The 14243-nt window shown below is 34.9% G+C and overlaps 2 protein-coding genes across 2 annotated transcripts in view; both read left to right on the top strand.

Annotated features, from left to right (window-relative positions):
* LOC111518320 (uncharacterized) overlaps positions 1 to 14243 on the top strand; it is a 162109-nt gene that overhangs the window by 89521 nt on the left and 58345 nt on the right. The gene's annotated exons all lie outside the window — the stretch shown is intronic.
* On the top strand, positions 7262 to 8678 carry LOC141482732 (uncharacterized). The gene is made up of 3 exons (XM_074176476.1): positions 7262 to 7763; positions 7823 to 8044; positions 8100 to 8678. The coding sequence occupies exons 1-3, from the start codon at positions 7593 to 7595 to the stop codon at positions 8484 to 8486; spliced, it is 780 nt and encodes a 259-aa protein (XP_074032577.1). The 5' UTR covers positions 7262 to 7592; the 3' UTR covers positions 8487 to 8678.

Below are 14243 nucleotides of genomic sequence, written 5' to 3'. Positions count from 1 at the left end.
TTATCAATTCAACAAATTATTCCAATTGAATATTCGACTTCAGTTTGGAAATTACAAAAAGGATTCACTTTGACCCTGTTCGATCTGTGTGTTCAATCTCATATGGCCTCATATCAGGCCCTGAGAGTACAGACCATAGGTGAGTATACAGAGTGTAACTGAATAAGTGTGAAACATTTTAGGAGGTGATTCCTCATCTAAAAAAAAAGGATATTTCATATAAAGAAACTTCATTGGAGCATCCCTTGTTAAGATACAGCCCCTTAATGGGGGTACATGAAATTTGTATAACAATTTTTTTCACAAGCACTGAAAAAGTTACAATATTGAAATTAACCTGACGTTTTGTACTACCAAAAAGACACTCAGCCAGTAATTTATTTGGTTTACCCCATGGTTGTAAGGAGTGGAAAACGCAACCCCTAAAATTCATTTCCAATGTAACTTTTTGTCTTATTATTTGTTTACCATTTGAAAATTTATTTCCGATAGCCTGTTTCATTCTTAATGAAAAATAGCTCTTGGGTTTTTTGCCCAAAATAAACCAGTTCGCAGTTTGTTCTTTCCAGTTTGAACCAGTGTCTATAGTAATTCCAAGAAATTCAACGGATAAAGTACGCTCAATCAAGATTTCATCAGTTTTTATTGTTACAGTTTCGCATTGTTTTTGGTAGTTATGGAATCGAATTATATTTGTCTTATTACTATTGAAATAGAGAGACTTCTGATCACATCATGAAATGAGGTTACCAACCGCAGTTGCACGCTTTTATTTCAAGGTATTTTCAAATTTGTCAGAGACAAATATTTTGGTGTCATCTGCATATCTAACTAAGCTGGCAGAAGATTCGATATTGTCCATGTCATTCGTGTAGAATAAAAATAAAATTGGCCCAAAACAGAGCCCTGGGAAACGCCCATAAATATATTTTGATATGCAGATTTAGTGGAAGATATACTAACAAATTGTTTTCTGTGCGTCAAAAAACTCCGTATCCAGTCGAGTGAAATTCGAATGGTTTCCGCAACCTAAATTATTATGAGTATCAATTTGATTATCAGACTCCAAACTAGAAGAAAGACTGCAGTTGATAATCTCTCAAGTGATCGATCCGCATCGGGAAATTGTTCCGCGATATAGTTGCGAACCGTCAAGACCGCTACAACAATCAAATAAATAATAAAGTATGTAGCTCACGTCCGCTATTTCTTTTTTACTCCAGAGAATATACGATATATAGGATCCAGTCAGTCCTGGGGGTTTCCTTCTTGTTCATCAAACGCGAGCAGGTCCCAACAGGATTTTTTCTCACTTGACTGATGTGGAAAGTTATATTTCTCAGAATGAAAGCGTGAGGAGGCATGGAAAGCGTGGAGAGGCTCTAATTGTAATATATTCGTATTACTTTCTTTTTTATGCATTTTCATTAATCTAACCATTTGGCAGACTTGAAGTTAACGAACTTTTTGTTACTGACTCTTTTCGTCTTTGTGTATCAGCTTCACTGACGATTTCTTTGTGTCAAACCCACAATTTTTCTTGAGTGAATCAAAATCGATATGAAAGAGATGTCAGTGGAGTAGAAACAGGAGTCGTGGAGAGAAATTGATTTCAAAGTGACGATTTATGGTTGAGATTGAATGATAAAATCATGAGCTCAAACATGATTTCAATATTGAGATGTGTCAGTTGAACATTCTCCTCAAACTATTCTTGCGTATAATCGAGAAATAACATATTCAAATGATTCTGAAGAATAGCAGGTTTTAGTACCCTACATCACATAGCACTTTTTTCTAGTAAATAATCTAGTTGTTGGCTGCGTCTCGTAGACTTTTGATTTCCACCATTTTCATAAATGAGTCCAGTGGAGTCAAATAAGGTGATTTGGATGGTGATTCTGGAAAACCTCTCCTTCCAATCCATGGAGCCGACAATAATAATGAGTTTTCATTCCCGAACTGCAATGATATTTCAATTTTCTTTTTTTTGCTTGTGAAGCAAGTGGAGTGGTCTGAATTCTTCCAACACAGAACACTCAATAATTCGTCCTTTATCGTTTTTAAACCCTTCACAACGTGTTATCTCTCGAAGGATGAGCTACTTTCCCTAACAAATCTTCCACGTTCTCTTTCTAATATTCTCGAGTTTATTTCACCAAAAAGACCTCAAAGCACGCATCGGATAAAATAGCTGTTTCATCATTCTTCGCACTAGTCTCTGTCCTCTTTTTGGAATGTTGTAAAGAAAATCTCTGCCGACATATTTCACCGTCTACTTGGAATGGAGTCGCTTTGTCTCTGTAGGCGAATTTCAGCGTATGTCACACACAGGCCATGTTTTCGGTTTTATTCGATGGAGTGGTAAATTTACAAAACAATTTCGAAATCGCCCAAGGGAAATTGGGGGCTATGTTACCCATCCATCGATTTTGTATCAGATTGCTGACATAATTGAGTTTTTGACAGGCTTCATCCAGAAGCAAGTATAACAAAAATTTTTGAGACGAATAAAATTGGTTCTGTGGGAAATATCGATATTTGCAGTATTTTCGAATTATTTCGTTCGAAAAAACACCCCAACTTCTTTATTTGTGGAGTTCATAATCTAAAAATTCTGTCGTCTGTCTGTGCATACGGCATACGTAACCTATATTTTCGAAGAAATAGAATATCTTTTTCAAAATGAAATATTCCATAGTCAATTATGTGTCGGAAAATTACTGAAAATGAGCTGAATAGAAATGCGGGGAAGATATTTTTCCGGCACTTTTCTGAATTTTTTTTTAATATTTCAGTACAAACACGTTTTTGAAAATTTCTGTTACTCTCGAAAAGTGGGCAATACAATTTATTTTCTGTAGCTTCAGTGGTCCAAGAAATAACAATGAATATAAGAAATTTTTCATGAAGTACCCATGTAACAATGAAATATATTTTTTCTTGTGAACAGAAGAGTGAAGAATGACCTCTTTTCGAATTTCAGACTATAAACACCACAGCAAAAAAATGTCACCTCTGCTCATGTGAGAATTTTGGAAATGCCAGTTTCAAAAATTTCTTTCGGAACAAATTCTTACACTGAAGATAATTTACAATTTGTTCACAAACTTCCATACGAAAGTAAAATATATCTTCGTTCAAGAAATAACCTGAAATTTTCCATCATTTCGGTTTGATTCATAATGAACCGTAGAAAATTAAAAGTTTGTTGAAGAAAATATCAATTCTCAAACTGATCAATTTTTTTGCCTGTATAACGTTAAATTCCAAAAAAGAACATTTCTAAAAGTACAGTTAACAAATATACAATGTCCGAATATATGAACAGAGTGCGTAAATGACAATAATAGGATTTCATTGTGAAAATCTTTCGTGCCTTGTGATGAGACCGCAAATTGCTACTAATCAGAAGAATTTTTTGATTCGAATTTGAAATGTCTTATTATACCAACAAATTCAGATTTAGGTCTTGATATGTTTGAATATGATTTAATATAATAATGATATAGTTATTCACCCAATCAATGTGTGGAAAATTAAAATAATACGATCCAACAAGGCATGAAAAAATTGCAATGTCACTGAAGTTTAATATCTTACACATGCAAAACCCTCACAAATTCACAGCTACAATTACGGCATATAAATAAAATATTGGTTAGTTATATAAAAGACAAATACAGTATGTTTGAAGAATATCAATAATATGATAGTAAAATATTTAGAATATATGGTGCAATATATGGTGCATAAATACAAGTTATCCTAATTCATACAGTGAATCACCATCATCGTGAAATTCATAGATATTGTAACAAATGTAAAGCCGTCCCTGACCGGTACGCCAGCCGACTCATCGAAAAAAACATATGACCTCACCTCAAAGGAATGCAGTCGTGAAGTGCCGGTAACATTCTAGTACCGAATCGACTACAGAAATCTCGAAAGGACCTTAACGATATAAGCCCATCTTCCCTACCCAAGAGAGCAGTTCAGTTTTTGGATACGATGTCCCACAGATTGCAAAATTTATTCATTAGCAATCATCTCATTCTTTTGAACAAGTTATTAACATGTTCATCTCACCTCATGTGCTGGCCGTGAAAAACCCCAATTCTTGAATCTATTGATTTCTGAACCTTCTAGAAGATTGACTTTCAAACTTTTCTCTTCTCAATGTGATACGCCGTATTCATGATTAAACTCATGTCCTTTTGCTGAAAGGTGGTTTGCAAATATGGAATTGATCTTTTTTATTTACAAAACTACTTCTATGGTCTTCAATTCTTTGCGAAAGCGTGCTTCCTGTTTGGCCAATATACGGTTTTGGGCAAGAGCCACAAGTCAGCCTATATACTCCTGATCTATCCGACACCGAGGTTCTGTTCTGTTCTGATAGATTTCTGATGCTCATTGAAGGATCATCAGCGACGGCTTCCAAAATATTTTCCTCCAATACAACGGTACGTACAGTCCTAGGAGCGCCCTCACCACCTCGTTTTGGCAAAACTATACCTACAATAATATCGAAATAAAACAACGTGCTCAAATTAATTATCAATTATTACATACCTGTCTCCCTCAAGCTGCGATCGACATGCTCGAATGTTTCTCTTGACGGTACCGTTCGATTGGGAAAATGCTCGGAATACAGACGACGAGCTTCTGCAGCATTACAAAATGCTCGTTTTTTTGTCAACATCTGTGAAAGAAATATTACTCCCTGGATATTTTTCACCTGATCATGTGCAGCCGTTTTTGTAGTTCATTCGTTATTAGTATAGTAAATATTTTTTCCGATGTGCGTTTTTTCAGCTAAATTTAGATTCGTGTTAAAAAATTTCTCCCGTAAAATTTAATTATCAGTGAAACTCCTCAACAGTTTAGCTGTGAAGAAGAATTTGAAACATTCGAATGTTGAGATTCATGAGATTCAGATAACTGATCAACACGAAACGTGATTATTCCACACGTATTATGTACATACAAAATATGGAATGAATTCGATATTTCATAGTAGAGTAGCTTGTTAGTTTAAAAACACCACGAATCTACAGAACTTGATATTTCTTTTGAAAAAATATCTGCTATCACAATTGTGACTTAAACTTCCATATAGGTACTGTACTTTTTGTTTACGACTTCATTTTAGCATACTTTGTATTATTCCTGTTATAAATGTTGTTGAATTAACGTTATCATTTTTATTTCTGCTTTGATAATTATTCATTTCAAATAATGGTGGACGAGCGGGTTTGATGTCGTCGAGTAGAACTACATTTTTATCAAGACTCGTTGCTCCGATCGACTTTCCACACGAGTACTTTTATTCATAAAATTGTCCAAGTAATCTTATTTTGTTGAAAAATATTGAAAAATATCTGTCATTTCAAAGTTTTGGGGTGTGGACCATCGGGGGTAGTCCGTTCCTGACTTTGTAGCAAAACAACTGACTCCTGCATGAAAGCTCATCGACGGAATTCATTTGTTTAGTCAATTACCAAAATTTGGATGATTTTGAATATTCACTTGAAAAGTTATCAAAGAAAAACATTTTTCATTTTGTAACTTCGAGGGCCCGTAACTTGGTTACGAAGACTTTTAGGAAAAAAAGTTATATGAAGTACTGGTGATATTTTGACCCCATCTATACATTCCCGAGAGGAAAAGAGGAAGTCCAGAGACACCCTGTATAGTAGACAATGGAAGTCCGAACTAGTGAAATTCATTAAGGTCATTCACATTCACAGGTTTGAAAAACATAATTTGTTATTACAGGGTCACTTGTGGTGCAGCGAGTGCTTGAATTATTATAAAAAAAACAAATAATTTTTCGTGAATTGCCGTGGATAAGTATTGCCAAAAGCAGCAGCATTTCGGTATTATCAGTTATTATTTCGTTTCCATAATTAATTTCGGTAATATTGCCTTTTGAAAACAAATATTCAATGACAGCTCGATACTCGATTTTGACCAATTTCATAAAAACACTCAAAGTACTCACATAACAACTACGCGTCCAAAATGGCTGAAACTTTGGTGAGTAACTGTCAATAGATAAACAACGAAATTCACCTGCTTTTATTTTCGAGTGCTGCCATCTTCATGTTGAGGTCGAAAACTTTCCATATCACCCTCGTATATTTCGAAGTATTTCCTAAATAACACACCGTGAAATCTCATGGAACGAAAGTGAGCTCCAACCCTAACGTGCTCGAGAAACTTTGCATAACCCCGACTTAACCTGTACGTGCTCCTTTGATCATGATGAATAATACTACCGGTATCTTCTCCCTCTTGTACTCATCTAATTCAATATTCTTCCTGCATCCCTAACTTGAAAATACCCGTCCAAAGTTAAATATTCCGAAAATGGAATTTCATTTGCGAACGTCACTGTGACCATAATAAAAGAGGGCTGAAAAGATCGGCCATGTCGCGAAAAGTCACGTTCCCGCTTTGAAATCAAAATCCACGGATAAAAATATATAATGCTGAGTTGTGGTTGTTTTGGTTACGGATATCGTTATCTGTGCTGGGCTTTTATCGTTGTTATTGCAGAGGTATTCATGTGTTCTCAATAAGTTCAGCTTTTCAGTCGATTTGGTCGATGCAAATGGAACTTTTCCTAAGAATTATTTCACCTGACTCAACTTATTGACAATTCAGATATCTTCTATCATTGTGGTCGAGTCAACTTTCTCTCTAACTCTGAAACCTCTCTCCGTTGTCATAGTGAAATTTTGGATCCGTTTTTATCTTCCACTCTGTTCTTGAGGTTTTCCATCTCTCAGTTTTTTTTTTAATGTTGCTACTGTGTTTTTTCTGTCACTCATTCTATTCGTTACGTTTTGACGAATATCTATAAATATTATGTGTGATTGTTGACTTGTTTATTTTGTCATAATTCATGATCCCTTTAATGAAATGGATAAAAACACTTTTTTGCGGATGCTATATAATGTGCCACTTCTCTCATCGCTTTCATACGTTCAAAACGAAAGATTTCTCACGCAGTGAGAAATATCCGCCATTACAGTGAGAAATGATTTCTCACTGTTATCACGATAACCCAAATCAGTCATAAATTGTTACATGTCAGATTGATATGACACGTTCTCCATGATGACAATGCTACGCCGACGATTCGCGTGCAATATCCAAGTAGCCCATTGTCGGCGTTTCCATAACAACAAAACCGAAGCACTGCATAATTATTGCTGTCAACTTACCCAACAAATAGTTATTTATGTGTCAAGGGAATTAGGAGGGCCTTAATTACCGATGGCAAAGTTTGCGTCCCGAGGGCCTCTGGCCCGAGGGACAGCAATTGCCTGAGGTTATTAAGGCTCATTAATTCCCGTGGTACATAGATAATTTTATTTCTGACCGATTTCAATAAAATTTTGTTCATTTTTGAAACGGAAAAATGTACCAATTCATTACCTTCCCGGTATATTTGAATCAGGTACCGTTGATTATAGTAGAGTTTTCTTGTTGCTAGGTTGTTGCTATGTTACTTGTTTATAAACAGAACTTTGTTATCAAGCTGTGTTTGCGGTGAAAACGTTTTTTCTACCCCAAATATAATGGAGGATATTTTGAAAAAAGCTGAACAAGCAAGAGAATCATTAATTCCATCGAAAAGTGAAGCCGTATACCAAAAAGAATACAAGATATATCTGGACTGGCTGACACGGAAAAATGTTATGCCAAAAGATGTCACTGAAACTGTATTTCTGGCATATTTTCAAGAACTGGTAAGGAATTTTCTATGTTTTTCGGTAGATTTGGTAGTAATTGTGTTTATTCGTTTCAGTCAGAAACGTATAGTCCGAATTCTTCATGGACTAAATGGTCAATGCTAAAATCGATGGTGACTATACATGAGAAACGAGATATCACCAAGTTCAATGAACTACAGGCTTTTTTGAAACGGAAGAGTAAGAGTTATAAGCCGAAAAAGTCTGCTGTTTTATCTCCTAAAGATGTTATCAGATTCCTAAAGGACGCTCCTAATGATATTCATTTATTGCATAAGGTAATTTTTTTCTTATTTTCCTTTTTGTGTGTATTTATTTTCTTTTTTTTTATAGGTTGTTTTGATTATGGGTTATTTTGGAGGATGCAGAAGTCAGGAACTTTTGAATATGAAGATATCGGATAAAGAGGACCGGGATTCCGTTATGGTAGTGAACGTACCGGAAAGTAAAACTGGTGTATCGAAGAAATTTACAGTTGTGGATAAAAAAGAGTTCTCCGCTTTGCCTTTATTAAGACTTTATATGTCTTTGCGTCCTAAAAGTATTGAACGATTTTTTTTGAGCTTCCGACAAAATAAATGTACATCTCAGCCAATTGGAAAAAACATGTTTGGGAAAATCCCCAGCAAAATCGCAATGTATTTAGGATTGCCAAACTCATCTTCCTATACGGGACATTGCCTTCGTCGCACTTCTGCTACTGCTCTAGCATCGAATTGACAAATAAAACGGCGCGTATGTTGTCTACTTTGTCATCAGAAGAGGCAGGTACCTCGACTGTAGTGAACAGAAGCTCCAGCCATACAAAAGAAGAAATTGTTTCCAGTGGCGGAAGTAATTTTCAGGGAACATTTCAAAATCGTACATTTATTATTTGTAATGACGTGAATGAATAAAATATGGTTCAGTTTTCATTTCTATTTATTTTTACTTGTAAAAGGTAGAGGGAATTATAAAATCTATAATGTCCCAAGGGAGTTATTACCCTCTTTATTGATAGCGTAACTATGACGATATAAGCTTATAATATCCCGGTCAGAAATAAAATAGTTTTATTGTTGATTGTTATAGTATAAACAGTTCAGATTTATTAAATATTGAATATAATGGAATGCGAAGATTTGGAGTTGGAAAATACACCTCCAGAAATTGTTCAGATGATCCCGCGAATCTTCGCCCTATCTCTCTCATTCCAACTATAGCCAAAGTTATCAAAAAACTTGTGAAAATACGTCTGACAAAAAACTGTTTGAAATACCCATAAATGAACAAAACAAAAAACAAACTGAAATAAGCAACCAAGAACTGCTCCTTTGCCCATTATAACCTGCCGGCTTGTTATGTTGTTGATATTCCTCAACCATTTATTTATACATTATACTTTCAGAAAGTCAACTTTTTTTATTTTAAAAATAGTTCATATATTATCTCAATCAAAATTGAGAAGTTTGTAATCGATCGATTATTTTTCTGGCATCACTCTACAATCCTCCTAGTTCAGATATTGCAAATAAGAGAGTTATTGAGTTGCATGCCTATTATTGGTTTTATTTTATTATACATCCATGTCGATATGATCAAACGTCCAATTCGGTGATTTCGAAAGTTCCCAATTCATCTATAATTTGATATCATCGGCTCTGAAACAACATAAACATAACGGTTTCCCACAAATTTGTGAATTGATAATTAATGCGGACTTCGATCAATAAAACATAATTTGGAATGAACAGAAAATAAATTTGAATGAATTCAGATTTGTGTGACCATATCAAAAGGTTTAATACTTCTATTCATTCAGTTGAGAGGCAAATAGACCAGACTCACAACAAATTAGCGAAACTATCATCAAATCATATTGAAAAATGAAATAGCTATTTGAATATTCCGCAAATGAATTAGATTTTCTGACAATTGGAACAAACTTATGATAGAAATTGTTTCTTAACAAAGTAAATAAACGCTTCCAAAACAGTTTTTCACAAGCGTATTCTAAAAACACTTCATTGTGAAAATTTCACTAAACATTTTCACAAAAACGCAACACGTGTCCTTCACTGCATGAATAGAAATTTTCGTCAAAATGGAAATAATTTTGAGATAGATGAACGGTAAGTAAATCTAAAATTTTCTGTTTTATCAGTTGATTCACGTGGTTTTTGTCTAAAAGACACCCAACTAGTCCAATTGTTTCAATTGGCGGAATACTGGGAAATAAATTTTGTACATCGAACGATATTAATTTTGCGTTATCAGGAAGGATAACGTTTTTAATATTATCCAGTAATTGATTGAAGACATTTTTTCACAGCTTTTATCTGAAAAAAATCTCTGTATGCTCTGTATATCTATAGAAATAGTTCTCATAGAATTCAAGAAACTCTCTATCGTGGGATTTTCACCAAACATTTCACAAAATTTCTCAATACAGTTTATGGTGTGATTTTCACTATCAAGTGAAAGTCATACAATACATTGTATTAAGGAGTTTCAGTATGGAAGTATCGGTCAGTTCTATTCAATCAATTCACAAAATCGCAACATGTGTTTCGCTAGACAATAGCTTCCTCAGGGGTATCGATACGCATGTACCGCCTGAAAAAGCTACTGTATAGCGAAACATGTGTTGCGGATTTGTAAAGTGTTCGGTAGAAATCTCTCGATAAAATGTCACTTGAGTGAGTCTTAGATTTTCAATAGTTATTTGCCAACTTCATCGCAGATAATTTTTTTTTTTGAGGAATAGAATATCGAGAAGATTTTTTCCAAAAAATAATAACATTTGGTCCATATTCAGAAATTATTTATGATATTTCTTCGAAATTAAATGCTGCCATAGAAAAATAGAAGATGGATAATACTTTCTGTAACCGTAACTAGGAGTGTTTTTGTTGTTTGGCTATTTTCGTTAGTTGACCCAATTGGATAAATATTTGTTTGAAGGTGGTTGACAATATTTCGGTGTGTATTCAATCAGATTTTTACTATCAATCACAACACAACAAAAAAATATTTTTTGAATATTTCCTACACTAAATTAGTCAATTTCTACTAATTTTGGGGTGATAAAAACGAAAATAACAATGAAAAATTTTTATTAGCTCTGGTTTTTGAGATACACAGTACTTAATCTTAAAGAGTAGTTATACTATACGTGGAAAGTGAAAGTACATAAAACAATATTGTTATGTTTCTTTTAGAATATTTAAAGTACAAAATTAATAAAAAAAAACATTATTCTTAGTGTTTTAACAAATGAAAGGAGTTTGTACCACCAAATTTCAATTAAGTCCATCCGATTCATTGTAAGATCGCTGTCGTTTAGCTTGTCTTTTATAAAACACTTCTGGAGCATCCCTACACACAGACCAGCAGTAGTCTGCAAGCATTGCTTCATTCCAACGGCCCTGATATCTCTGTTCCATTAAGGCAATGTCTTGATGGAATCTTTCTCCATGTTCGTCACTCACAGCTCCACAGTTTTGTGGAAGAAATTAAGATGAGAGTGAAGAAAATGAATTTTTAAGGACATGTTGCATCCAAGTTGGTGGTAAGCTTGAAGAAGCTCTTTAACCAATGCTGTGAAGTTATCATCTCTTTTGTTACCTAAAAACCCATGTACAACCCCCTTAAAGGCTTCCCAGGCTCTTTTTTCATTTCCTGTTAAAATCATGTCAAAAGCAGGATCATTTACGATTTCACGGATTTGAGGCCCAATAAAGATGCCTTCCTTGACTTTAGCATCACTCAACCTGGGAAACTTTGCTCTCAAGTACTTAAAAGCTTGTCCTTCCTGGTCCATGGCCTTCACAAAGTTTTTCATTAGTCCCAACTTAATATGTAATGGGGGAAGGAGAACATCCTTAGGATCTACAAGAGGCTCGTAAACTACATTTTTCTCATTAGGGTTTAGGTCTCGTGTAGGCCAGTTCATTTTTTATAGTGAGATTTTCTATCCCGACTGTCCCACAGACACAAAAAACAACAGTACTTGGTGAACCCTAATTGCATTCCTAGGAGTATAGCAATGACTTTCAGATCACCGCAGATGTGCCACTTGTGTTGTTCATATTTGATTGATTGGAGAAGTGTTTTCATATTTATATACTTTTCTTTCATGTGAACTTCATGAACTATAGGAATAGGGGGTAGCTGATTTCCATTATGCAGAAGTACAGCTTTTAAGCTTAGTTTTGAAGAGTCTATAAACAGTCTCCATTCAGATGGAGTGTGATCCAAATTCAAGCAGTCCATCAAACCATTAACATCAGAACAAACTACCTCAAAATCAGGGTCATAGGATGTAGAAGGATGGGTTGCTCCTTCTAAACAGTCTTCATCACCTTCCTCTAAAATTTCATAGTTTTGGGGTGGAGAAGGGACTGGCAAATTGTCTGAGTGTGGTACAGGCCGAAGAGCAGATGGGAGATTAGGGTATTTAACCGTTCCTCTTTTCTTCATAGATAAACCTTGCTTAATGGGAGGAGTTAAGCAGAAATAACAGTCGTCTGTATGATTGGTAGGCTCACGCCAAACCATAGGTACTGCAAAAGCCATTGCCCGGTTTTTATTTTTCAGCCACTCTCGCAATATGACGGAACAAGAATCACAACATATATGAGAAGCCCATGATTTATCTTGGTCCCCAACTTTCACACCAAAATAATGTTCATAGGTTGTCTTAACGATAGGTGTCATTTTATGTTTCTGAGCCTTAAATGTTATTTCACCACATATATAGCAAAAGCTATCGACAGAATTCACACACTTTCGAGGCATTTCAGATCAGCACTTAAATTAATTTAAAAATCAACTTCACACGATAATTTCAATAGTATGGAATCATAGGAATGCAGAACTAGACACTTTCCTGAAGCACATCAACAACGTAAGTCTTTCCATCACCTTCACATTGGAGAAGGAAGTCCACAATGAATTGCCTTTCTTAGACATATTGGTGGAGACGACCAAAACTAAATGTAAAACATCTGTATATCATAAACCCACTCACATAGGACAGTATCTGAACCAGAAATACAACCACCATCAATCTACCAAAAGAGGAATCATCAAGACTCTACTAGACCGTGCTTTCGGGCTCTGTAATACAAAGGAAGGTCTCGAAAAGGAACTAGGCATCATCAAAAAAAATGACCTTCAATGAAATGGTTACTCCAGAGTGATGGTAGAATAGGCTTTAGCTAGAAGACAGCAAGAGCTCCTCAAGGAAAAGAAGCCGCCACAACCAGTACTTGTATTTTACTACATCAGAGGATTATCGGAACGGATAAGAAGGATTGGGTCCATCAGGAACTGCTTCAGATCTGGAAACACTATTCGTAGCAGCCTCACGAAAACCAGGCCATCAAACGCGGACTGTGATACCAAGAATTGCATTTACCGGATACTCTGCGAGTGCGGAAAATCATACATTGGTGAAACTAAGAGGCCATTAAAGTTCGCATTGCTGAGCACAAGAAACACACACAGCGATGAGAAACCAGCAAATCCGGAATAGCAGAGCATGTTTGGACTCATCAACATAACAACAAGTGGGCTCAAGCTGAAATCATCCACAAGGAGAAACACTGGTTTAGGAAAAAATTCAAAGAAGCCGTGTATATGTTGTTCAACAACGCATTTAGTCAAGCTAGCGTAGAGATACGTAACATATGAAAACGTCTAATCAACCGAAAAACGACCAACTCCCGCCACACGGTCATCTCCCGCTAAAACCAATGAACCGTAGAGAGGGAAGACGGGATAGCACTCGAATGACCTATAAATAGGTCACCCGAAGATGATTGTGGATACTAACAATCGAAACTCCGTGACGTAACTTGGTTTCGAATCTTTTGATTTTTATATTTTTTATTTTTCATTTTTTGTTAATATTTTTATTTTTTTTTAATTTTCAGCTTTCATCAATATTTCAATTTTTAATTTGTTTGGTTGTTGCTTGTATGTTATTACTTTGTAATTTAAGTTTAATGTTTAATAAAATTGTTATTTTCCGTTAATTTTTGTAATTTATTTTAGGGATTTCAAATCAATTTATATTATAGTAGACAATGGAAGCCCGAACTGATGAAATGAATAAATATTGTTATTATTGGACTAAGAGTTGGGCAAGTTAGTTTCTAGGAAATTTGTTTTTGATGAAATGTGATACTATCATTCACTTATAGCGATCATACAATTCTTCGATACTATTCTTATAAATACATTTGGGAAGCTGAATTCACTTATTGACTGAATGAATCGAAGAGGTTTTTGTATGAAAGTGTATAATTATAAAATTATTGCAAGCGCTTTCGACTTTCGTCACCATCAGTGCTCATCTGAAAGTAAGTGATCTAATTGAAAAGGGAGTTTTGTGAAAGTTGAAGTTTGCAAACAAATTTTTTCAGGTTGAGAAATTTGGAAAATTGTAATTGTGAGATTACTTACTTGTCAGGCAACAGGAAGTATCAAAAT

The sequence above is a fragment of the Leptinotarsa decemlineata genome, unplaced genomic scaffold (genome assembly GCF_025532065.1).
Source record: "Leptinotarsa decemlineata unplaced genomic scaffold, Ldec_3_MD MMD2_tig00001719_RagTag_RagTag, whole genome shotgun sequence".
NCBI lineage: Eukaryota > Metazoa > Arthropoda > Insecta > Coleoptera > Chrysomelidae > Leptinotarsa > Leptinotarsa decemlineata.
This window is presented reverse-complemented; position numbering and strand designations above follow the sequence as displayed.